Here is a 25401-nt window from a genome sequence, read left to right as displayed (position 1 = left end):
GAATACATTCCAGGAAATCCGCCTCGTAGCCAGAGGCTCGCTGCTCAATTTGGAAGAGGGAAACTAGCCTGAAGTGTCTTCCATTTATTTTCGCTCAGGGATTTGCTGGATGTTCTCGGTTGAGTTAAGCAGGCATCTCTCAATCACACACACTGGATCGAGTGTGTGTGTGTGTGTGTGTGTGTGTGTAGCCTCCCCCTCTTTCCCATTGGCAGCAGCACTAGAGTGGATGCTTCAGACCTGGAAGGCACTTTTCAGCCTGGTCACACACACTGAGGCCCTGCTGCTTGGCTGCGCACTATGGGTCACCGGCTTACATCAGAAAAACCCAAGCGAACACAGTCAAGCGTGCTGCTTCAACATACCTGACAAAACCCAGCACTGCACTGAGCATTGAAACATATCAATGCACTGTGCTCAAACAAGACGTTACAATAAAATGCATAAAATCATTTCAGCCATGCATTTCAGGAACACTCTCCCACTGCTTAATTAAAAGACGAAATCAGGATGAAAAATGTAAAGATTCAACATTAGTCATTGGGATTGAAGCGAAAGATAGAATCATTTGATCGTTAATCCTGAATTAAGCACATTAACCGGGTAATAAATGAAATGGATGAAGGACAGGGTCGATTGTTTTGATTGGGAGTTTTACACCTCGGTGACATATATCTATTCCTTGGCAGCAGGCTGGAAAATGAGATGGAGTCGAGGAGAGAAAATGGAGGTCTATCACTGGTCAAAGGGGAAAGTGAGACAGACCCTGAACGTCAGACTCAATGATTTAGCTCATGCTCGAAACATCAATACATCCCACCGCCTTCAGTGTCCCTCGTTTTAAAGTGTCTAATGAGTTCCCAGCACAAATGAATGAATAAATTACAATAATAATGAAAAGAAAGTTCATATATTTTATTACTGTATTGATAAAGTTTTTAAATTATAACAAACACTATAAATTGTTTATAGAAAATGAATTAATTTTCATTTAGGTTTTTATGTTCATACTAGTGCTGTATGCTTATTTATTACACACACGCACGCACACACAATATACAAATAATTGTGACGTTACTATACTATTGTGATATAAATGAAAATGTAAATAGATTATTATTTGATTATTATATTATTACATTAATTTAATATTAGGATATCACAAACCCAAACATTTGATATCACAGAATCCCGTGACATTCTCTCTAAATACATCAATATCAGAGATATTAACAAAAAACATGTGCAGCGGACAAACATGAAGAGCAAAGAATCTCCCCTGCGCGATGATTGACGTGCACCGAGATCCATCCAGAGGCGGAGCTATACGACGGCGGCGTCCAATCAGGACGAGCGGGGCGGGGCCACAGCATCGCAGATTCTCTGAGCTTTGAGAGCGCTACAATGTAACAAAAGCAGCGGGGATGAAACAGTGAAATAACGCGCGAGTGTATGAAGCGCTGCGCTCACGCGGGACTTGATTAATAATAATAACACACACACACACACACCCCAGTGAGTTTAGTGGTTAAAGGGCTGACAGTGGCTCGAGCTGTGAGTGAGTGAGCTCAGGAGGACTGTGCTTACAGAGAGACCGCCAGAGGAGTCTCCTCCGCAGCTGGACAGAGGACCGGAGGACCGGAGGACCGGAGCGGGCCGACATGGACGAGCAGCCGCGCCTGATGCACGCTCATGCGGCCGTGGGGATGAGCGGACACCCGGGCCTGTCCCAGCACATACCGGACAACACCGGAGCCACCGACGGAGACGGACGGAAGCAGGACATTGGAGACATTTTACAACAGATCATGACCATCACTGACCAGAGTCTGGACGAGGCGCAGGCCAGGTGAGCTGTCACTCATCACACCCGAAGATCTGGAATATACATCTTCAAGACGCCGTTGACACTTGATTGATTAGGGCATCAAACAAGATACTCTTTTACCAAACAATATTCATTAATTAATTCATTTAAAAATAAACTCATCACAGAAAATATATAAAAATATAACTCATTTGCACATTTTATACCGTGCACTACATAATTTATATACGCCAATACAAAATATAAATAAAGAAATGTAAAATAATGAATAACGTTTGTACATTTAAATATATTAGTATTTAATACATACTATGTGTAGTATTTACACATTAAAAATAGTTTACTTAACCTCTGCTATAATATATAAGATAATTAAATATAGACTTCCAAAAATGCTCAGTTAACCTCATTTGATCATCAGCAGCCCTTAAAATCTATAAATAGTGATAACACACCACAGCTATTGTTAAAACTGTAAACTCTCAGTAAATTCATATGAGATCTGTTTCAAAGCTTTACTGCTTTTTTATGTCAGTTGGGATCTAATTCACTTTACACTTATCAAGTGGCTTTAAAAAAAATTATACTGTAGTAACAATAACTGCAGTGAGTAACTGAGGGATTTTAGTAGAAAAATATAGTTATAGTTTAGATGTTTGACATCTTTATAATAATTGTCAGTTGGGAAATATTTGCTTGTAGATCAGGGTTATTGACTAAGTAGGCATCCAGACATGGACTGATAACACAGTCGCTGTTGTCAGCGTGTCCAAACACATGTAGTGTGTCGTGACAGACATCAGTGTATTTTTTTGACATGCAGTGCTCATTTTCTGTCAATAGAAATGAACAGATGCCACGATAACATTTGACAGACAGCACTGAGACTCATATCACACGTCTGACCGTGTCCCTTTAGGATACATTTTGCCCAGAAATGGAAGTTTGTTAATTCAATGAGCTCAACTTTATTTTCTGTTTTTTTTATTTTAGAAACTATCTGCAGTGTTATGATTTTTATATATATATATATAATGTAATGTAATCACTCAGCCCACAACCATTACTATTGCTAAATGTTTGAATGCATTAATTATTATTATTATTATTATTTTTTTTGCATATGGATGTGTTCAATAAAAAAAAAAAAAAAAAACATGCATTTATTTTTTTTAACTATTAATTTTAAACATGCAAAGACACAAAAATATAAATTATTAATATTGCTAATTATGAACTTTTGTTAATGTTATACAAACAGTATGCATGCAAAATATGATAAACAGAGACTAGCATGAGTTTGCTCAGGTCAGTGTGTGCTTTTCATTTCACCACGAACAGTGTACGTTCAGGCAGTAAGCAGATGAATAAGTGTTTGCTAGCGGAGGGAAATATTCCTCTGCACCGACGCTCACCGCGGCCTTGTTGTGTTTCAGAAAACATGCTCTCAACTGCCACAGAATGAAGCCAGCGCTCTTCAACGTCCTGTGTGAAATCAAAGAAAAAACAGGCAAGTCATGCTATGCTTGAAAAAATAAAAATACACCCGTGACATAATATTGTTTTAAAAACCACTGGATATTTGTTGGACATCAAGTGCATTTGTTTTTCAGTGTCTTGTTGAAGCTGTGAGAGCAAATAGTTGTCTTTTAATGGTTTGCACATGTCGTGACATATTTAGTCAAGTAAATCCTCTCATAAAAAATCTTCTAATTGGAAACACAGTGTTGTGCTGTAGTGGCATGCTGTTTTTCTGCATTGTGCACTGGATGTTTTAGAGCATGGATTTCAGTGAGTTTGTGGCGACCGTAGTGAGGAAAAGAAGAGAAACGTCTGCAGAAGTTCAGCTTCTTTGACCTCTGACTAGTAAATCATGTTTACTGCTCTTGAACTCTACCGGACTTTCTTTTTTTTTCTTCTTTTTTTGTGTGCAAAAACGCAGTTACGTTCTGGTTTGGAAAGAGCAGGATTAAATTACAAACTGCCCCAAGTTGTTAAGTTGAAATGTTTATTTAGTTGTGTTTGGCTAAAGCGATGAATGAAGATTGTGTTTGTGCATTTATGGAGAGAAACCTTGTTTCATTTGGTGGAGCCATTGCAATGATTAAAACGTGGTGGATGCCGAGAAGAGGGTCGAATGTGACGTCTGTGGTCTGGTGTGTGGAGAGCAGAGCTGTGAGAGAGTGGGAACTACGGTGGATGTGTGCTGGTGAGATACTGAGACGCTTTTCGCTCGGCGGTTTGATGTGGAAGCGGTTCCAGCGTGTTTCACACTCATTAGTGCATGAAATAAAAAGGACTAGATGAAGGATAAAGCATTATCTCTCTGACTGCTCTGTTCCAGCTGTGAGGCCGTGGGTGGTTCTCATCTCTGTTTATTCTGTCTCTCTCTCCGTCGCTGTGATGGTTGGTGATGATGTTTTCATTGAGTCGGAGCTGTGAGCAGAGCGGGGGGCTTCTGCGGCCTGCTATGCGTCCGAGAGGGGACAGTTTTACTCCCCGCCGCTTCTGTTTCTGTGACGAGTTCATGCAGAGTTCGAGCGCGGAGCAACGTAGACGTGTCCCAGACTGCTCCGCTCCACTTTGCCCTTTTTCTGCAAAAATATACGGGGACTGTGAGCTCTGAGAGACAGGTCAAAATGACACGAGGTTCAAGATTTTTGAGTTTGTCTGCAACACCTCTGCTGCCTTCAGTGTGTCACGTTCAGGAAACCTCTTTTTAGATGGATTGAAACACTTCTGCTTTGGATTCTGAAAGTTTTACTGTGTTCTTCGGTCATTCGGTGTTTTAAGAGGCAAATCTGAAGTGATTCTGAGTTGTTAACTTCATTTGTTTTGAAATCATGCAGGAATCAAAATAGCTGATGAAAAATGTTTATTCTGTTTGACATCTGTGGAGATGTTGGCAGAAGTGCACAGGAGTGATGTTTGGATCAGTGTACGTTTATTACAGTGGAGGATGTAAAGCTAGTTTACTGAGAGTTATTGCTGAAAACAACTTGAATGCAGTATAACTGCCTTAGATTTGACTTTTGTGCATGTTTGCAAATGCTTTGTAAAATATTATTTTTTTTGTTTCTTTTAAAACTTTTTAGCAATTGCATACTCTTTATTCTAACATATATTCTATGATAGTAATTTTAGTAAATGGAGCTGATAATGTCAGCATTATTTACTCCCATTATTATTTCTGTTAAAAACTAAAACTTTTCATTTCAATGTAGTAGGTACAGTGCATCAGACATTTTTATGCATGTTCAAATTTGCTGAATTAGGTGGTTATAATGATATATTGTTTGTTTTTTAAAACTTATGAAAAAGTTTAAGATTATACATTTGTAATGTGATTTAAAGATGTGCTTGTGAATCTTAAAAGTGAAAATCTGTAACCTTTTAAACAATTAATAATTATTGGTTAATAAATAATTTGGTTGCATTTAAAAAAAAATCCAAAGTTTGTTGAACACCGTTAACTCAACAATATAACATTGAACGAGACAAAAGATCTGCTTGGGTTTAGTAAAAGTAGAAAGTATCTCATATAGTTTCACAGTTGAAAAAATGGCATTTTCTTAAAGCTCAAGATCACATCCAGTCCTGTGTTTTTACAGTTCCTCCCACCTGCAGGGGAGGACGCGGCCCTGGGTCACGACCCCACCCTTTGACCCCGCTGTGTGTTTACTGGGATATAAGGGAATGGCGGACACAGAGGGAAATCTAAACAGCCTTGCGTGCAGGAGGAGCGAAGAAACACTTTATTTTAGATCCAAACATCTGAGACGCTGCCATATTTTCATGACGCTCTTCTCTTGCTCGCGTTCATTCCACTCATATTTTCTTTCTCGTCTGAGGAATGTGTCTGTGTGAAGCCTCTGTGAGTGTGTGTGTGTGTGTTTGCTTTTATAGTCTTTGTGCATGCCACACTGTCATCTTTGTATGGTATGCATTGCAGTTCACACACATTGTTCAGAATCACTGTTAAATGAACACAAACCATACATTTTATATTAATGCAGAAGCTATTTTTTATGCATTTTTATGAGGATCACTAATATTAAACATTGGTGTGTTTTAGATTCTTTATAAAAGTAAGGTTGTGCATCATCTTTACTCTACCATGATAAAATCTCTGTAATGCATGGCGTCTTATGGCTGCGCTATTGTTGAAGCAAATCTTTTTTTTCCTTCAAACAGCAAAAGAGTACTAAAATACAGTTGTGCCGTTTTTGCTTCTTTCATACAGATCTAATGGCTTTAGTTGCATTTTTAGCATTTAGGTTTTTTTTAGATGCACTACATGCATGCACTTTTCAAAATGCATTTTCAAGTCATGTTCTAAACGGAAAAGAGCAATGCTCTTGTTTACATGCTCCTGAAACAATGGCAGTGTCTTGTCTCAGCGTCTGTGATCTTTGAAGCGTGCAGCACAGAATTGTGTTGGAAAGGATCTGGCACCAAATGGCTTGCCAAAAATACACTCTCAAACAATTCCAGCCAGATCAGTTGGCTCACACGGACCCGATACCACGCAAACTCTCGTTTCATTATTCTTCATGGTGAAATAACCCAGCCAGCACTTGAAAGGAGCCGTGCAAATACGTCTCTTTTTTTCCCCCCTCTTTGGTTTCGTCTCAGTGTTTCTGACACATGGAGACTCGTCTCTCTGGAAGCGGAAGTCTTGGATCTCTTGGAACTTCAGAACGATGTCAAGGCATCTAATTGCTGAATGTCAGAGTTAGTTCTGTGACACCACCTTGAACCTCCAGCGTTGAGGAGTACGAGGGGTTGAGCACCTGTCAGAGATTTTACATCGCATTCAAATAGTCGTTAACTTCAGAAAGCTCCAAATGAAACCCTAATGGAAGCTGTTTATGCTCTCGGTGGCTTGTTTGTTGTTGGTGTTTTGTGTTTATTTCATTCTGAATGGAGTTTTATTTTCTTTGCAAACGCATTGTTTCAGCTTAGTTTTTATGAATGCAATCATTTCATCTCGACTGTAGAAAATAGTTTTCTTTAGCATAAACGAGTCAAACCAAAAAAAACTTCTGAGTGCTTTTAAGTGTCTCAAACTGGTAAATCGTTATTTACTTTAGACACCCTGGTTAGGTAATTGTATTTTTTTATTTTAAAATATATAATAATATATAATTTATTATATATATATTTTTATTCATATGTTTATTAAACAATGCATTCATTTCTTAAGAGCTAGACTCTAAATTCGATTTAATATTGTATTATTAGCTAATATGTTTTTAGAAAATTAATATTTTGTAAATGTTTTCAGCATTTAAAAAAAAATTAATCTGTAAAAATGCTTTTTAAAATCAAATAAAAAGAAGTTGAAGAGCTCATTTAGTTATTGATTTTTCTTCTAGATTTTTTCTTTTTTTTTTAAGTGGTAAGTGAGAAGTCCATTTAGTTATTAATTTTTACACTGTTTTTTCTAGAGTGTTGTAGTTTTAAAAGTTCTATAATAAACAAGCTCTTTTTTATTTTGTCTTTGCAGAGCTTTTTACTGGCTTTGTAAAAACTGAAATGTAAAAATGAAGAGCTCATTTAGTTATTGGTTTTAACACTGTGTGATGTTTTTTTATTGCTACCATCTGTAAGCATATGATGATGATTATAAATCTAAATCTTCTAAACGTCTGTCAAACCTCACAAATCTCGCCTTGCAATGTTTTCTCTCTGTGCAAACCTCAACAAAAGGCTTGTGTTTAAACGGTGTAAGGTTTAGCTCCTGGGGGTTGGGTGATGTAATGTTATTTTTTGATGGGTGAGAATGAGGTGAGCAGAGGGCAGGGCGGGAATATTTGACAGCGTTGAAACGAGCCAGAGATATGATTACTGCGAGCGAGCGCGTTCAGTTCTCTGGGTCCTGTGGGAAGCTCGACTCCTTACGGCTTCTCATGCTGAACACACCAGTGCACACAGTATACACTTCTATAGCTCATTACAGACGGAATAAATCATCTACGGCAGCTCGACAGACGATTTAAGAGTGTGTGGCGCTAACAATGACATGCTTGATGTCACTAAATGGATTCAAGAGGGTGTGTGTTACAATGATATTAAAACAGCCATTTTTGGTGGAATTCTGTGGATTAAGCTGCTTTATAAATAGAATTGTTTTCAAGTATCTTAAAATATGTACTCCGTATAGCATACTACTGTATGATTTGTACTATTGCATGCAGTACACCGTGCACAGCATGAACATTTTCTGCTTGTATTGAATATTACATGCTACAGTCACCAAACTGCAACATGCAACACATACTGTATCCAAAAATGCAATGCTTTTAAAAAATTCCTTTAAACATTAATTCATCCATGATTATAACATTTTTGTTATTCATAATTTAATCAGACTGCAAAAAGTTGCAAAAACAGAATTAATTAAAAATGAAAAATATATGAAGAACGCAGATCACTACTGCTTTAAAATGTTTTTGATGAATTAATGGCTACTTTTTCACTTACACTATGTGTGTGTGTGTGTGTGTGAACATTTTTGCCACCAAATAAAAATGAGTTTTTGTTGTTTTGTCAGTTATTTTTAATTTTGTTTCTTCCATAAAATAAAAAATACCGAAGGTATTGCAACTTTTGTATCATACAGTACTGTCTTTTTCTCACAATTGTGAGTTAATATTTCACAATTCTGACTGAACCTTTCAGAATAGTGAGTTTATACCGTAGAATTCAGACTGTTTTTTCTTTGAAAATAATGAGTTAACATCATATTCTCTTTTTTATTATTATCGTTTCTGCCACTGAATAAAAAATAATGCAATTGCAGCCTTTTATCTCACAATTCGGATTTTTCCTCACATTTTCAAGTTTCTCATAATATAATATTACAAGGTATAAACTCCAAAAAAGACCAAGATAAAAAAATTTACATTTACATTTTTTTTTTTTTTTTTAGTTTGATAGCATGCACATGTTTTGCAATCAACTAGAAAAGATGCAGTTGTTTTCTGCTTCCTATTAGAAGTTTATTTTTGAATGCACAATGTTAAGCTGCTTTATTATTGGCATTTAGCATTGCTTTTCCAGATCTGACCCGTATACCTTGACTCCACATTCACTCCTGTTGAATATCACACAAGTGTGAAAACAAAGAAATCAGTTCATATTCTCCAGCACAGCTGCCTGAAATCATTTTGCTTGCGTGCCGTGGTTCTCTCTGTGCAGGTCACTGACACACTGGTCTGGTCTCAGTGCTAATACACGCTGCTTTGTCTTTCATTCTCTGTGTTTTTTTTAACTTGCTGATGCAGCATCTCCACGGAGCGCCAACGAACAGGATATGAGAATCACATCTGTTGGACCGGCTCATCATCCTTCAAGCGGAAACGCTAAAGCCTAATCCAGCTCATAATAGAGGCGCACACGTGCTGACTGGCAGCACACGGCCGGCGTGGCGTTTTCTGGAACGGCTCCGGCAGGCTTTTGCAGAAATGAGATTAGGAGAGCACGCAACAGCAGTTACGGAGAGATCTGTCATCGTTTTCTCTGAGTATACACTGGAGCACAATCACACTACCTTATGAATTATGCAAATTGTCAGTGGCCTAATTGAGATGTGTTAATCATATTAAGAAGCTTAATAGCTGGAATTTAACTGTGATGCTATTTGGTAATTAAGCACGACGGCGAGTTTGGAGGGCTGTTGATTGAGCTGCGTGTGGAAGATAATGCTGGAGTGTTTATACATCTGTCTGACTGGCATTAGAGAAATTATAGCTTGACTTTTTTTTAGCCTTGACAATATTCAATATGTAATTAATTGAAATGGTGACAGCTGAGTAATGTCAATGATTCAGACTTACCAACTCTGATGCGTTTTTCACTACTGATGTTAAAATGAGACACTATTTAAACATCTTTTAACATCCTCATACAGTAGGTATAAGTTGCAAAAAAGTCTTGAGGAAATAAATGCATGATAAATAAGTAAAAAAATAATAACTTGCAAGTGTTTGTGTAATTGCATCACATGCAATATCCTTGATATCTACATCTTTAAAATAGCTGAAATCATTGTTTGAAGAGCTAAAAAGATTAAATTCCTTTCTATATTCATTCCTAATAACATTAAAATCAACATTAAAAATCATCTTTTTTATAAATAAAAAAGAACTGATCAACATTCTAATTTTTTATTTAAATTGATTAAAAGATTTATAATTTAACAAAAGACTTCAGTTCCAAATAAATGCAGTGCTGCTTAACATTCTATTTATTAAAGAATTCTAAAAAAATAAAATGTATCACAAAAAATAGATTGTGTTTTCACACAATGTTTCTTGAGCAGCAAATCAACATGTTAGAATGATTTCTGAAGATCATGTGACACTGAAGAGGGGAGAAATGATGCTGGAAATCATTTTAAAATATATCCACATAGAAACGTTTATTGTAAAATGTATTTTTGATCAAATAAATGATTTCTTTCATTTTATTTCAAACTAATCTTAAAGACCCTCTAAACAGCAAATTCATCGTCCATCTCTGTCAGTTGTATTGATTAGCTGTTGCAGGCCTGATTCCTAATATTTGATATATCGGCCAGTCCTAGTGATTTTGTGCCTTACAGAGACAAAACCATTATAAAATGGCAGATTCACCAGGGTAATAAAACCTCACAAACTGCCCCAGAATCGGCTCTTTAGTCAATAGATTGTATCTTGTGCTCAAACGGGTTCTGTTCACAGAGATATGAATGAAGGAGATGATGCTCAGTGCATTAGACAGAGACGCTGTGCTGATTTTATCTGCTTTCGTGTCGCTCGTCGTAAAGCTGGTAGGTGGAGACACGCTCGGCTCTGTCTTTAATGTGTGGTTGGGAATCTCGTTTCGTCCCCCTCGCCGTCACCGGCTCGACTAGAGCCCTCTCTCCACGTACTGGAAATGACACAAATTAATATACACTCCTTAAACTAGAGCAAGATTAATGGCTGCCTTTCGCTGCAGTTTAGTCCCACTGTCAGATGCCGGGTGTTCCTTGGACAAAATCAACACTAATCAACATTTATCCCACTTTTGCCCTGGGCTCTCAGGATGCAGGGATCCGCACCCCCCCGCCATGCTTTTCACCTCTCATCCAGCGTTCATACATCATCCGCACCGCATTAGAGACGTGATAGATTTATGTATTTATTTGTGTCTGATAGTTAACAAGGTAAAAGGCTGCATCTAACACATCAGTCTCTTGAAAAAGTTGCATGTGCTTTTGTGATATAATATATGCTTGGAAAACAAAAGTTTGGGATCTCTTCTGCTCACCAAGGCTGCATTTATTTGATTGAACATACAGTAAAATTCTAAAATATTTTTACACTATAAATTAGCTGTTGTCTTAGTTAATCTATTGTAAAATAGAATTTATTTCTGTGTTACGCAGCTGTATTTTCAGCATCATTCCTCCATTCTTCAGTGTCACATGATCTTCAGAAATCATTCTAATATGATGACTCGCTGCTCAAGAAACATTTCTGATTATTATTCATGTTGAAAAGAGTTTTGTGATAGCATAGGACTGTACAGTAATCAGAGAATGTGATCATGAGAAAATTCACTTCAGTCATGTTTTATATCTGGAGTCTCTAAGAACCCAAGTGTGAGTAACGTATCATTTTTCATGGAGGATGTTTGAAACATTTTATCAAGTTGAATCATTATTTACTTACAATGTATAAGTTTACGTATAATAATTCTCCAAAAGAAAGTCATGAAATTTGATATTGGCATGTTAAAAGTATGTTTTTAAGCTTTTAAAATGACTTTGGGGTCCCTTGCCAATCAGGTTTTACAGTGAGCCCCTTTTGAGCGGTGTACAATGAACGTCATGTCAGGAGAGATTTACAGTGGAAATTGCCTAATATAACAAACAAATGTATGAAATACTGTTCAAAAGCTTGTGGTCAGTAATTTTTTTTAAAGAAATTAATATTTTTATTGAGGATGGGTGCATTCAATTGTTCAGTTATAATGTTACAAAATTTTATTTTGAACATTCTATTCATCAAAGAATCCTAAAAAATCAAATGTATCACAGTTTCCACAAACAAAATTAACAAGAATGATTTCTGAAGATCATGTGTCACAAGACTGGAGTAACGATGCTGAAAATTCAACTGTGCATCACAGGAATAAATTACATTTTACAATATATTAAAATAGAAAACAGCTATTCTAAATAGTAATAATATTTCACATTTTTTACAGTATTTTACTGTGTTGCTGATTATATAAATGCAGCCTTGGTAAGCAGAAGAGATTTCTTCCAAAAACAGATAAAAAAAAAATTGTACCGATCCAAAACGTTTGAGAAGTGGTGTATATAATGTAGTTGACATCACCAATTGACTCATTGTTTTGTTGGAAGTCTAACAAACCATCGTGACCCATATTTTGTTGCCAGGTTTGAACTGATGCGTATGATTCAGTGGTGATGTTATGAATCGATACAGAAATGATTGTTCCTGTGTGCTTCCCGTCAGAGACTCGCTCGCTCTCCTCCTCCTGTATGAATAGCCTGGCTATGCAAATCACTCATAATTAGACATGCTAATGTATGGCAGTAATAAGCCGCTGTCTGTCGTTATGTCTGCCAGTCTTCCCTTTGTGTCCAGCAAAAAAATGTGTCTTTAAAATACCGCTTCCCACAGTGCTCTGTCATTCCCGTAGACGGTCTCATAAAAACCATCAATAATTGCCTCTATTGTTTTAGATTGTTAGACAGTGGAATTTAATATTATGGTTTGCACATATATTAAATCTAAGGACACTTAACACCAGTTAGCGCACGCTACTCTCATGTGTCTCTTTAGCATCTTAAAATAGTCCCCTCGATGCAGTGCTCGTGGCACGGAAATGTTTTTTTAAGGAAGCATGTGGAGCCTTGTGCCCCCTGAAAGGAAACAAATGTTTGGGAGAAGCAGAGAGCGGCGGTTTTGGCCGCTTTCCCAGCACAGACGCAAGTGCCATCATGGGCTCCGGAAGACTGAAGTTCCTCCTGCACACATTCTGTGGTCCATAACCCGTCTCACCTCGCTTACGTACTTCACCACCAGATCTGCTTTAAAGTGCTTTGGATCTTTGATCAGCAGTTGTGCAATGTGTCTTTTTCCTTTCTAAAACTCCTGCATTTTAGGGGATGTGCTATAGGTTTCTTTGGCGTTTTCTGACTGGTGGCCCAGAACCCAGTCGTGAGTCATGAGGATTGAGATGAGCGCTAGCAGACACGCTGCTCTTCTCTGCTCCGTCATGCTTCGTTTCCCACATCCAACACCGCCAAATTCAGCTCAAACACAATCCCGCTTTATGACTTGATTTCACTTGCCTAATGTTAATTCAAGCCAGATTTCTGGACATCATCAGAAACTTTCCTTTTAGAAGTTCCCACTCTGAAGACGCATCCACACTAGAGTCAGCAGTTGTCAGTTTAGTTCGATGAGTCGGTCTGAATGATTTTTCTGATGTGCATCAGTGAACCGCACCTTATAGACCCTTGTGGTGTTATTTCTAGAATGATCCTAAATGTAAACATATGCCAGTTTCCAAATTGCTCATATGAACGCTTCATAAACCATCCAATGTTGTTTTAGTATCACTGACATACTATAATAGTTTTTTATTTAATATTTTAGATTTTTATGGGATGAATTATATTTTTATATTTAGTTTTCACTTTCATTTTAGTTAGTTAAATGTTTTTTTTTTTTTGTATTTTGAATTTTTTTAATAGTTTTATTTTAATATGTCTGTATATTTTTTTTTATAAATGTTTGTTTATAAGTTTCAGTCAATTTAGTTTAATAATAATAATAATAATACATCAAACTTGTATAGCGCTTTTTTGGACACTCAAAGACGCTTCACATGAGGAAACAAACAAAACAAAACAAAACAACAAGGGTTTAGGGAAAAGCTAGTTTGAACAGGTGGGTTTTGAGTACTGATTTGAAGTTTGGCAGTGAGTCCGAGTTTCTGATGGATGTAGGGAGTGAGTTCCAGAGGGTGGGGGCAGTGATAGCGAAGGCTCGATCCCCCAAAGTCCGTCGGTTAGTGCGTACGATCGGAGCAAGGCGGTTTGTGCCAGCTGAACGGAGGTGGCGGGTGGGTTGGTGCTGTTCCAGGAGCTCAGTGAGGTAGAGTGGGGCCAGGTTATGGAGGGACTTATAGGTGAGGAGAAGGAGCTTATATTGAATGCGATAGTGAACAGGTAGCCAATGGAGCTGACGGAGAACGGGGGTGATGTGTTCTCTTGACCGGGTGTGGGTTAGGAGGCGGGCAGCTGAGTTTTGGATGTATTGCAGTTTTTGTAGTTGATTGGTAGGAAGTCCGTATAGAAGGCTATTGCAATAGTCAAGTCTTGAAGTTATGAATGCATGAATGAGAATTTCAGCTGTTGCCAAGGTAAGGGAGGGGCGAAAGCGGGCAATATTGCGGAGGTGGAAAAAGGATAGTTTAGTGATATGGTTGATGTGTGTTCGGTATGAGAGGGTGGGGTCCATTATGATGCCAAGGTTTCGGACAGAGAGGGAGGGGGTGACAATATGTCCGTCGATAAGGAGAGTAAAGTTCTGAATAGAGGAGAGGAGAGATTTTGGGCCCGTGATAAGGAGTTCTGTTTTACTGCTGTTGAGTTTAAGAAAATTATTGTCCATCCAGGCTTTAATATCAGAAATGCAATCGGTGATGGTGGAGAGAATAGCCGGGGAGATGGATTTGGTGGAAAAGTAGATTTGGGTATCATCTGCGTAGCAGTGAAAATGGAGTCCATGGTTGCGGATGATCTGACCGAGGGGAAGCATGTAGATGGTGAAGAGGAGGGGGCCGAGAACGGAACCTTGGGGGACGCCATGGGTGACAGGGGAGGTGTGGGAGTTGCAGTTATTAACAGAGACAAAATGGTGACGATCAGAGAGGTAAGATGTGAGCCAGCGAAGTGCTGTACCAGAGATGCCAATAGATTGAAGACGATGGAGAAGGACAGTATGGTCAATAGTGTCAAATGCAGCGGAGAGGTCGAGGAGAAGGAGGATGGATATGAAACCAAAGTCGGCAGCAATGAGGAGATCATTTGTGACTTTAAGAAGGGCTGTTTCTGTGCTGTGGTGTGGACGGAATCCGGATTGAAATGTTTCGAAGAGTTGAGAGGAGTGGAGATATTGATGGAGTTGTGTGTTTACGGCGCGTTCCAGGATTTTTGAAAGTAACGGAATATTGGAGATGGGTCTGAAGTAATAGTTTTATTACTTCAAGTTAATCTAAATTAAATTATAAATGCTGCTTTGGCAACTGGCTGAAAAATTTAATATTATTTCAGTCAACAATGTGTTTTGTTTCAAGTAACAAGTTTTTGGTTTTAGATTTCATTAGGAAATAATATCCCTAGAAAGCACAAACATATTCCTAAATGCATCCATAATATTCATAAATCACAGTTTATATTTATAGTTCATTCATGGTTTGTGTTCAGAAAATCATTTATTCAATTAATTAATTAATTTAGTTTTTTAATGATGTCGGATAGTTTTATTAACTGGTATAAGAGCACAAAAAGTTTATTTGTATGTGTGCACTTATGTAGTTGGCAGATTTTCATGTTCATTTCTGCATTTATACATTTGTTCCTCAATGTTGATTTAGGATGAAATCCATGCAATTTAGGATCTAATCACATGAAAATTTTACAAATTATGCCCCAGACTTCCAGTTCGAAGTCAGAATTTGGTGAATGACTTTTTTATGGTCCACAGTTGATGTGAAAGCAATCCAGTCTAACTTGCAGAGATGAAATGCCATTCATGATGTATAATGCATATGGTTTAATTTCCATTTTTGATAAGTTTAATTGAATTTGGTTTTGAATTTTAATTGAGTTTGGTGGTCAATATACAGGTTATGCTGTCTGAGACTGAGACGATCAAACCAATCAAACAAACCAACTATGAGAGCAGCTCTAGAAACACATGCTGTTGCTCATCTGCAGAAGAGTGCCATACAGCGCTCGTAATGAAAATACCAGTCAGCGTCGTCATTATCTGCTCACGCTCGACTGAATTCATCAGACTGCTGATGGGTTTTCTCCTGTTTACTTCTTGTGGCGTAGATAACTTCCAACTTCATCTCCTGCAAGATAAAGGCTGGAGGTTAACGTAACCTTGATAAAATGCTCATCTCATGCTCTCGATCCATCTTCCACCATCATGGAGTATGAAAATGAAGCCGTCGAGAGCGAAGCAATACGGAGCAGTTAAATGGGCCATTTCAGATGTTTTGTGTAGCACACCGACTACGAAATCTCCCCTGTCGTGCCTGTGCAGTCCATTTTCAGTCGCCTCTTATTTCCTCTCCTCTCGTTACCCATCTCTCCTCTGCTCCGAAGCCACCTCTCCTTGTTTATCCCCCCTCTTCTTTTCTGTTCACAACCCATTTGTGATGCCAGCCAGCAACACAAATTAGAAATATACAGCCTGGTGTCAAAACGAGCGCTCATAAAATATTAACAGCGAGTAGGAAATTTTACATGGCAACATTCTTTTTCATTTTCAGGTCTGTCAGTTCAAGCTGTGGTGCGCTCGCATCTATTTTAATGCTGCTTATTTGGAGCCATTTTCCCACGCCATCTTTTTTTTATGTCTTCTCGGAGTCAAAGGTAGAGCGTTTTAAAAACCTCCATTAATTCACATTTTTTTTGTCAGCGATTTCAACACTTTTGGACTGAATGTCTTGTTTAGCCAGACTTTATGCCAGTTGTCAATAGCCACTTTGCAGTTTATTGCCTCTTTTGAGGTTTGTTACGGCCACAGTAAAATGCAAAAACACACATTAGGCATGCACGATGAGAAAGGATGCTTGCAATGCATTGCTCAGGCAACAGTTTTGTCCTCATAAGCCATCGTAAGAAGTTTGGGAGCTTGTAAACATGACTTTGTTTGCTGGTGGGTAGATAAAGCTGTGGCCCTTGGTGCATGGCAATTAGCCAAAGCCAACCAGTCAGATTGTAGCTTTAACATAGTGAAAAATGTCTATTTTTGCAAATGAGAAGATCTGTGAACAGGCTGTGCACAATGGTCTTTTGCTTTTTCCCTTCAAAACTCCTATAGTGATCGCATAATGTGGTGTATATACATGTCTCAATCACTACAGCTATCGTTGGATGAACACACAGTCATGAATGCAAGCCAAACCAAGTCCTTCCAAACTTTTATGACTTTTTTTCTTCAGAAAAGGTTATGCAATTAGCATTTTTCCATACAAGTACAATGCATGTTCAGAATGACCATGAAATCTCATTCAAATGAATCTCCATGACTATATACTCTATTACAGGTGTTCTAAAGGCATCAATTTTGTTTTAATTATCATTTAGCTCTGATGATCTTCTTTCTGGTGAGCTTTTGTGACCCCATCATTAAGTCAGTAAGTTACAGATAAGTGATTGAATCATTCAGACTGAATTTGTGAACTGGATCAACTTTTACATTGAAAAAGGTTTGACTTTAAATGATTCTTTCACAAATCCGAAATGTTAGATTTGAGTCTGTTTTCCACATAAAGCTGTTGTTTGACTTGGAATATTTTTGGTCCTGCGTCCTTCTTGGCGCTTGAAAGCTCCAGTTCCTGTTCATCATATTTGCATGGAACTTAATAACATTTTGATTTTACATTGTTATATATTGCAAAATATGTATTCATATTCATATATAGTGCCAGTCATCAGCATATTTTCATGATTTCTGAAGATCATGTGATACTGAATACTGGAGGAATGATGCTGAAAATACAGATATGATCACAGGAATAAATTACATTTTACAACACATTCGTATCAAAAACAGTTAAATGGTAAAAAAAAATATTTCACAGTTTTTTAAATAAATAATCAAATGTATGCAGCCAAGCATTTTTTTTATTTTAAAGATTCCAAACTTTTGACTGGTGTTATATAATGATCATATTTATTTAAAATCTCATATTTTCACTCTACTTTTGTGTATCATGGAAGAAAGTCATACAGATTAGGAACGACGTACGGTTGAATTAACAATGTCAGTGAATTCACACTTGCAGTGCATCTAAATTACGACCTGTTTAACACGTCAATCTGGTCTGATTTATCTTCTGGATCTCAGATGATGGATTCAGCGTGTCTTTATCTACATGCTTCATGCCGCCTCTCTCTGAGTACGTCTGTCCAGGTGGGCGGGGATGAACCCTGAACCTGCCTTTTCATGGGATGCCACCAATACAAACGAGATGTCTATCATCCTGCGCTGCTGTGGTGTGTTGGAGCCTGTCCAGCTGTCCTTCAGTCCCTCAGCGTCCCACCATCCACCGGCGACAGAATCTCAATGATGTTCTTAAGAAGCCACATCCCTTTTGAAAGGACGTGAATCACGGCCGTCCTTAAGCAGGTGCTGACGGTACTTTTATTAATCAGCTCTGACAAGCTTCGTTGTTATTCTTGTCCACTGACATGTCTCATTGTTTCGACTGGACCTTCGCTGCTGGATTTGCAACCGAAAGAGCATCAAGTAGAAAAAGCCTCTCTGAATGTCTGTGATCTCTGGTCAGAAACATGAAGAGAAGATGGTTTAATTGGAGCTAAACCTGCACATTCGTTGTGTGATGGATAGCAAGTATAGTACAGGAATACAGTTGTACAGTATACTGTTTTTTTTACCTTCATGCATGGATATTTGGCATTTTAAGACTTTGATAAACTTTAAGAGAAGGTTAATTGATTCTGTAGTCTAGACTAAAGGTTTAAATGGCTTGTAGCACAGCTGGACTAGTTATTATTTAAAACATGTTTATAGAGGGAAAACTGGTTTATATTCACATATTTTTTATGCAAATTTTGGAGTATTGCATAGAAGTTGTTTGGAATTTGGAATTGTGACATGCTGTATATTTAAAGTGATTCAGTCTTCATATTTCTCAGCATAGACTAGAAATATTTGGAGTGCTTGTGCAACAAAATGAAGAGGAAATTATTTGCATTAGGTGAGTAATTGATGCTTTTTTTTAGCCTATCTTTTTTTTTTTTTTTTGCTGCCACAGATAATATTTGACATGTATTTTTTTGCACATTTGCGTGTGTAAAAAGGTATTTGAATATTTACAATTAAAACTTAATCTGATCAATATTAGGCTCACCTTTTAAATGATGCCCCCAACATGAAAAGTTGCTTCTGATTGGCTAAAAGGATGGGCCAGCTTGTGATCGTAACAGTTTGGACTGTGTCATTTGATCAATTCAGATCATTAGTTGTCTGCTTTCATGCAGTACATTTGTTAAATTACTGTAAAATTGCTGCATCGACTTTTCCAGTAAATCCATCATAACTGCTGTTCACAGAAGCGAAGGCTTTCCAACTTTTACCATTAAAATACCGTTTGCCTGTATGATCTGTCCAATTACAGAACAGTTTTCCTACTTCTGAGGGATCAGGGTTAATATAGTTAAATAGAATTAAACCATAGGAAAAGTAGCTTGAAATGAACTGGAAAAAAAAAAGTATTTAAAATAACCTAAAAAAAAAAAAAAAAAAAAAAAAAAAAAATATATATATATATATATATATATATATATATATATATATATATATATATATATATATATATATATATAAATTACCAAAAACTATATAGAAATATTTTAAAACACAAAAACAAACAAAAAAATTACAAAAATATACCACATACATTTTAAATAAACCAACAGAAAAAATAAAAAATAAAAACAAAATATTGATAAAAATACAGTTAAACAAAACAAAACTGCACAGAACATGGTTATGCTTTCATGACACACAATAGTATCCAATAGCAGCACAGATTAATAATAAAAAAAGTTATTTAGGTGCCTTTTAAAATTCAACACTCACGCATGAGATGCGGAAAAATCTGAGATACCGGTCAAAAATGTCCATCTAGCTCATGTTTACACCAAATAAACGATTTAGTGCAACACACAAATTATTTTTCTGTGATTCCTCAAAACGTCTGTTTGCACATTATCTGTAAACAGGAATTTACCAGTAATTTTCCAGTGTTAAAGCCCCAGTTTGGTTTTAATAATTAGCAAATACCAGTTTAGGTCTTGCACTTGACCTTTTTGAATGCAAAACATCCTTAAGATGTCATATTGGAGAGTCATATTGTTTATTCTGATCCGCTGAACCGGTCGAGTTAATGAACAGAACCGTCTTCCTTCTATCACAAACTCCCCAAACACACTGGTAGCGGCGCGCTAATGATGCAGCCCGGCTCAGCTAGCTGTCAGGACGCCGTGATTAATTAAATCCAAAACTAGGCCAATTTGTCACTTTCTGTGGCGTGGTCGGATAAAGAGACTCGTGCTGCCGTCTCTTCACACTTCCATACGTTACTCCTTCGATGTACGAGTGGGAGATTTTTCACGACGTCTTAATTGCCGCACTGGAAGGGCTCGGAGAATATGAAATTCCTTTTAAAACACGTCGAGTTGTCGAAGCAGCCAAGCCAAACACGCGCTCAATTGCCTGACCTACACCTAGAGGTGACTCTTTGCCAATATGACTTCTCGCTTAATAAATCAAGAGCCGACGCTTGATTTATTAGGAATGTGAACGAGATGCTTGGAGATATTCTTCTAAATGTCAGCTCCGGTGCTGTTGGGGATTAGTTTGATCTGCTGTAGACGCTCTCTGACTCTCTGTTAAATCTGTCCACGTCATCTCGGCGAAGAAAGACAGGTGTCTACTGTACACATCCGTCAATCCCTAGCCAACTCGTGATTTAGTACAGATGACTGTCAAGATGGTTCCTGAGCGTGAGAGGTTGGGAAGGAGAGGTCATCTCCTCTGCTGACCCTCACAGTCGACTGCTGACACAGCAGACATGATCTGCTTCCATCCAACGTCTAGACAGAGGAGAAATTCCAGGACAGGCCCACACAAACTGGACAAAAAGCACATTTATGCAGACTCTGTACATTATTGCTTATTTCTGATGAGAAAATATCTATTTCAAACATCACAAATGTCTGGATATCTTAAATGGAAAAAAAAAATAGTATACATTTCTCAGAAAATAAACTTTACATTATTTTATGCTTATTTACAATGTATTTTTGTTGAGAGAAAAAAGCTAAATGTCTGGGATAAGTTAAATTGAAAAAAAAATAGTACGCGATTCTTGGAAAATATACAATACATTATTGCATGTTTATTTTCAAATTGTTTTTACTTGGAAAAAAATAAAATAAAAACTTTTCGCTCCAAAGCCAAAAAATTTATGCGACACAGTCATACAGTATGTATATGTTTTGAAAATCAAATTTGTCTGGAATAAATTTAGTGAATTTTTTTTTTTTGCTTAATTTGCATACTGTACGGGTTTTTTTACAGTATAAAAATTTGTATTTTTTAATATCATACATTTCTGGGATACATTTAATGGAAAAAATAAAGATACTTGATTATGCTCTTTTTGAAATGATACTATTTGCATGAAAAGGTTGGAATGAAATGAGAGTCGTATATATTTGAGTGTAATAGATTTTCGAAAAATAAGAAAAATGTATGTTGGTGACTCAGTTCAGTCCATTTGTTGTTGATTCGTTTTTTTGAGGTGTGGATGTTGCATTTAAAAAAGTGCAAAAAAAAAAAAAAGACACCTGAGAGATGTCTGTCTTTTCTCCAGAAGATCTAATGTTGTTATTTTGATTTAAACATTATGAAGTTAAAAAGTGCAGCATGCACAGACGAGTCTTTCACAATACGATCTACGACATGCATTTACAACATAGAAAATGAACAAAATCACAAACGCTCCTCTTTTATTTTTTCAGGTGAAACACACTTTTGCATGATTCCACAGAAATCTCAAGATTTGTATTCAAATCTCATCAGAAATGCAACTTTTTTTGAAGTAACTTCTTTGTGCATGCAAACAGAAGTGAAACGTCTAACAGAAGTTTAACTTGTCACTTTCTGGTGGTTTGGCTCTTGACTCTCCTGCTGTTCAGACTGGGAGAATCTGACAGACTTCCTCACAGAGGTGACACGAGCCGGCGGGGGCCAAATGACTAATGCAGAGCGCAGCGCAGCCAACACACACATTTCCATTTCCTGCATGCATGTTCTTTCCTTGCCGTTTCAACTGATCTGTAGTGAAGCTGACAAAGATGGCTGTGTGTGTTTAATATATTCCAGCGCTGCTTTCACGTTAATTATTTAATTACAGATGTGAATGTGGATGTTGTTGCTGCCAGTGATGGATATTTCTTGTCTTGAATGTGGTGTCACTCAGGGCTGGGCTGTATTACCATAATCTTACACCGTGCTAGGATTAGATTTTAGTTTACAGTCATGGCATATATCACAAAATAGTAATAATGAATAATAATAAATTTTAAACAAAATTTTAAACATTAATACCCTATATAATCACTAGGAAAGTACACATTTTACTATATATATATATATATATATATATATATATATATATATATATATATATATATATATATATATAAAATGTGTGTGTTTGTGTGTATAATATTGTATATTATTGTTTGGCAAAATATCTACTTTTTTAGTGATTTAATAATAACTCTTAAATATTTGTGCCTTTTATAATGTTACTTTAGTATCACTAATATACTATTAAAGTTTTTGGTAATATTTCATTTGTTATCAGTTTAAAAATAACATTGTTAGTTTATACAAGTTAATGCATTAACAAATGAGACCTCACTGTTAAGAGTTAATGTTTTTTCTTTCTAGTTTTATTAGTTTTAGTTGTTTTAGTACTTTGAGTAAATTCCAGTTAAAAACAAAATAAAATGTTGTTTTGTCGGCTGGCTGAAATAAAACAAGTTAACATTTTCTATTTTATTTTATTTCAGTTAATGTTTATTTAGTTTCAGGTAATTACGGCCATAATAACCCTGGTGTTTTATTATATAAGATTGCATTGTTTTGCATTGTACTGTGGTAAAATCAATGTGTGTTCTGATTGGACAAGCCACATTCAAACAGCCAGCATTTGGCTCCGCCCCTAACAGCTACTTCTTTCTCGACTTGTACGTCATTTCTGTGTTCATCCGTTAGTCTTTCATGCAAATAGGGAAAAGTTGTCCTGCCCACTGAGAGCTGTGCAAACACTAGTTTACCGCGGTATGACCGCTACAACATCATGCCGCCCATCCCTGCATTACCGTCCACAGCTCTCCTTGCTTTCTTCAGGCCGTAATAACATGCAGCTCAGAGTCACGCAGAGGGTCCCGCAGGCGTCTGGTGTGATCTTTTGAGGGCAGGAGGTCTTCAGACCCTGCGCTCGCTGTCCCTTTAGCCCGAAGCTTCAGTGCTGACAGCGCTCATGTTTATTTCATCCTGTGTCTGGGCTGTCTCGTTTTTCTCCAGCCTCCGATGTCATTAACGGCGGGAGAGAGGACCCTGCAGTGGCACGGCTAATGAATTCCACTGCGGCTCCTCTCTCCTCACCTCGTTACCCCGGCTCAGGGTGTCAAATTAAAACTGAGTGTGTGTGTGTGTGTGTGTGTGTGGGCGAGCAGTCATTGTGGCTTCAACATTGTGGTCAATAATCAACAGTGTGTGGTTGCAGGGCTGTGTTTGAGGAATGAGTCAGGCTGATAGTGGGCTGAAGATGTTGACTGTGGGTTCGTGGCTGAGACGCTTACTGAGGGACTCAGGTTGAGATGCTCGTCCCCTAGACAGGGTGTTGCATTAACTACTGTATGGGCATGTGTGACACTGGAAGGTTTTAGAAATTAAACTGCTTTCTCAAACTCACTAATTAATTTAAGTGGACCGCTAGCCGAGTCTCAAATCACCTTTCATTCTGTGAAGGAAATTATTTTTGTAGAAACTTTCCATGTGCTACAATCTATATTCCATAGTGACTTTGAATATACAGAATGGACTATATATAACTTATTTGATTTAAACCAAGATTGTTGGAGAGCATTTTAGCCTATTACTTCAAAATAGCATGTTTAATTCAATTTATTGATTGCCAATTCTGTCGTTATTAGTACATTTTAATAGCAATTTTTAAGTGAAACACAAATAGTTTCTACACCATTTTTTGTGTGTGTAGTTTCTGTTTATTTAGGCTTGGCATTTATGATAAATGTTATTTATAATGAATGACACGCAAATGTATTTTTTATAGTTATGTTTGTAATTCTGAATACCATTAAATGTAAAAGATTTGTTGTGGAGAAAGGAGATCAAAAATACGTATTTATATAGTGTATTTTTGTTTCATTTATAGGCAATTTACATTTGTAAAATTACATTTTACTTAATTTTCTGTAAAGTTGCTTTGCAATGATTTGTATTGTAAAAAGTGCTCTACAAATAAACTTGAATATAATTTAATTGAATTAGTTCTGAGTGTAATAATAAAATGTGATTTTTTTTCCCCCATCAATAATACAATTCGCGACTTATTTATAGAAAATATGGTAAATAAAAATGCCAAATTCTTTGTCTTGCTATTGCCACATCTACAATTGTATATGTCTGAAATACATCTTCGTTTATACATTTTTGCTTGATTTTACAGAATTGCTTATTGTTGAAAGATCATAAAATTTAAATTTGGGCACTTGAAATCTGAATATGTGTGCATACTTTTAAGCTAAAGAGCAGGTTGAGAGACATTCACGTTAAAATTAGCTTCCCAAATGAATCATAATATCATAAATGTCAAAAGCAATGTATTTAAAGATCACAGTCTGGATTAAAAGATTTTCAGTGTTCAGGTCATTTGTCTGTTTTTCTGATGGAATAGTTAGCGTTTAGCGTGGTCTGCTAATTGTGCGGATGTAGTTGTCATGGAGGAAGCGTGACGGATGTGGATGTGTTATTGAGTTGTTCGGTGATGATGTAGATGTTTCAGTTCTGCTTTCCCTGCTGAAATAAAAGGCTCAAGGTGGTTTGCTGGTTTAGATGGTCAAACCTTTGCTGACAAATGCCCAAAACCACTATAAAACCATCAAGTCAGACCTGCAAACCTTAGGCTAGTTCAAGATGTCCAGAAGAACAACCAGTGCTTTTCACAGGACATTCTGTGAGAATAGAGCTTAATATAACACCTGATATTGATATTGTTATGATGATTTCAGTGTTTTGATGCAGGTAGATGGGTGGTGTGTGTGTGTGTGTGTGTGTCCCTGTAGAAATAAAACAGAAATGGCCTCTGTATCTTTTTCTGTCTTTCTCTGACAGCACTGGCAGATGGAAAATGGTGTCAATCAATTCATCAGAGCTGTGTGTCTCCTTTGGGAGTGTGTGTGTGTGTGTGTGTGTGTGTTGGGGGCCGTTGTGGGCGGAGCTTAGAGGTCTAGAGAGATTCCTGTCTGCTAATGGAGCTCAGGTCATATTCTGCACAGAATCCTTTCTACATGCTGAATACAGAGCAGAATACTGTATACTGAATTATTTTCAAAAGTATATGTGAAGCAGAGCACATTTAAAATATTTAACATTCATTTTGAATTCAGTTATTCAACTTCAACTTACTTTCAGATT

The 25401-nt window shown here is 37.0% G+C and overlaps 1 protein-coding gene across 2 annotated transcripts in view; it reads left to right on the top strand.

Moving 5' to 3' along the window:
- Nucleotides 1-1402: 1402 nt before the first annotated feature.
- pbx1b (pre-B-cell leukemia homeobox 1b) overlaps nucleotides 1403-25401 on the top strand; it is a 74663-nt gene continuing 50664 nt past the window's right edge. For both annotated transcript variants that reach the window (XM_052559289.1, XM_052559288.1), the window contains exons 1-2: nucleotides 1403-1849; nucleotides 3265-3338. In XM_052559289.1, coding sequence (XP_052415249.1) covers nucleotides 1662-1849; nucleotides 3265-3338 — 262 coding nt within the window. In that variant the 5' untranslated portion in view covers nucleotides 1403-1661. The remainder of the gene's footprint in view (nucleotides 1850-3264; nucleotides 3339-25401) is intronic.

This window comes from Carassius gibelio, chromosome B6, assembly GCF_023724105.1.
Source record: "Carassius gibelio isolate Cgi1373 ecotype wild population from Czech Republic chromosome B6, carGib1.2-hapl.c, whole genome shotgun sequence".
Classification (NCBI taxonomy): Eukaryota; Metazoa; Chordata; class Actinopteri; order Cypriniformes; family Cyprinidae; genus Carassius; species Carassius gibelio.
This window is presented reverse-complemented; position numbering and strand designations above follow the sequence as displayed.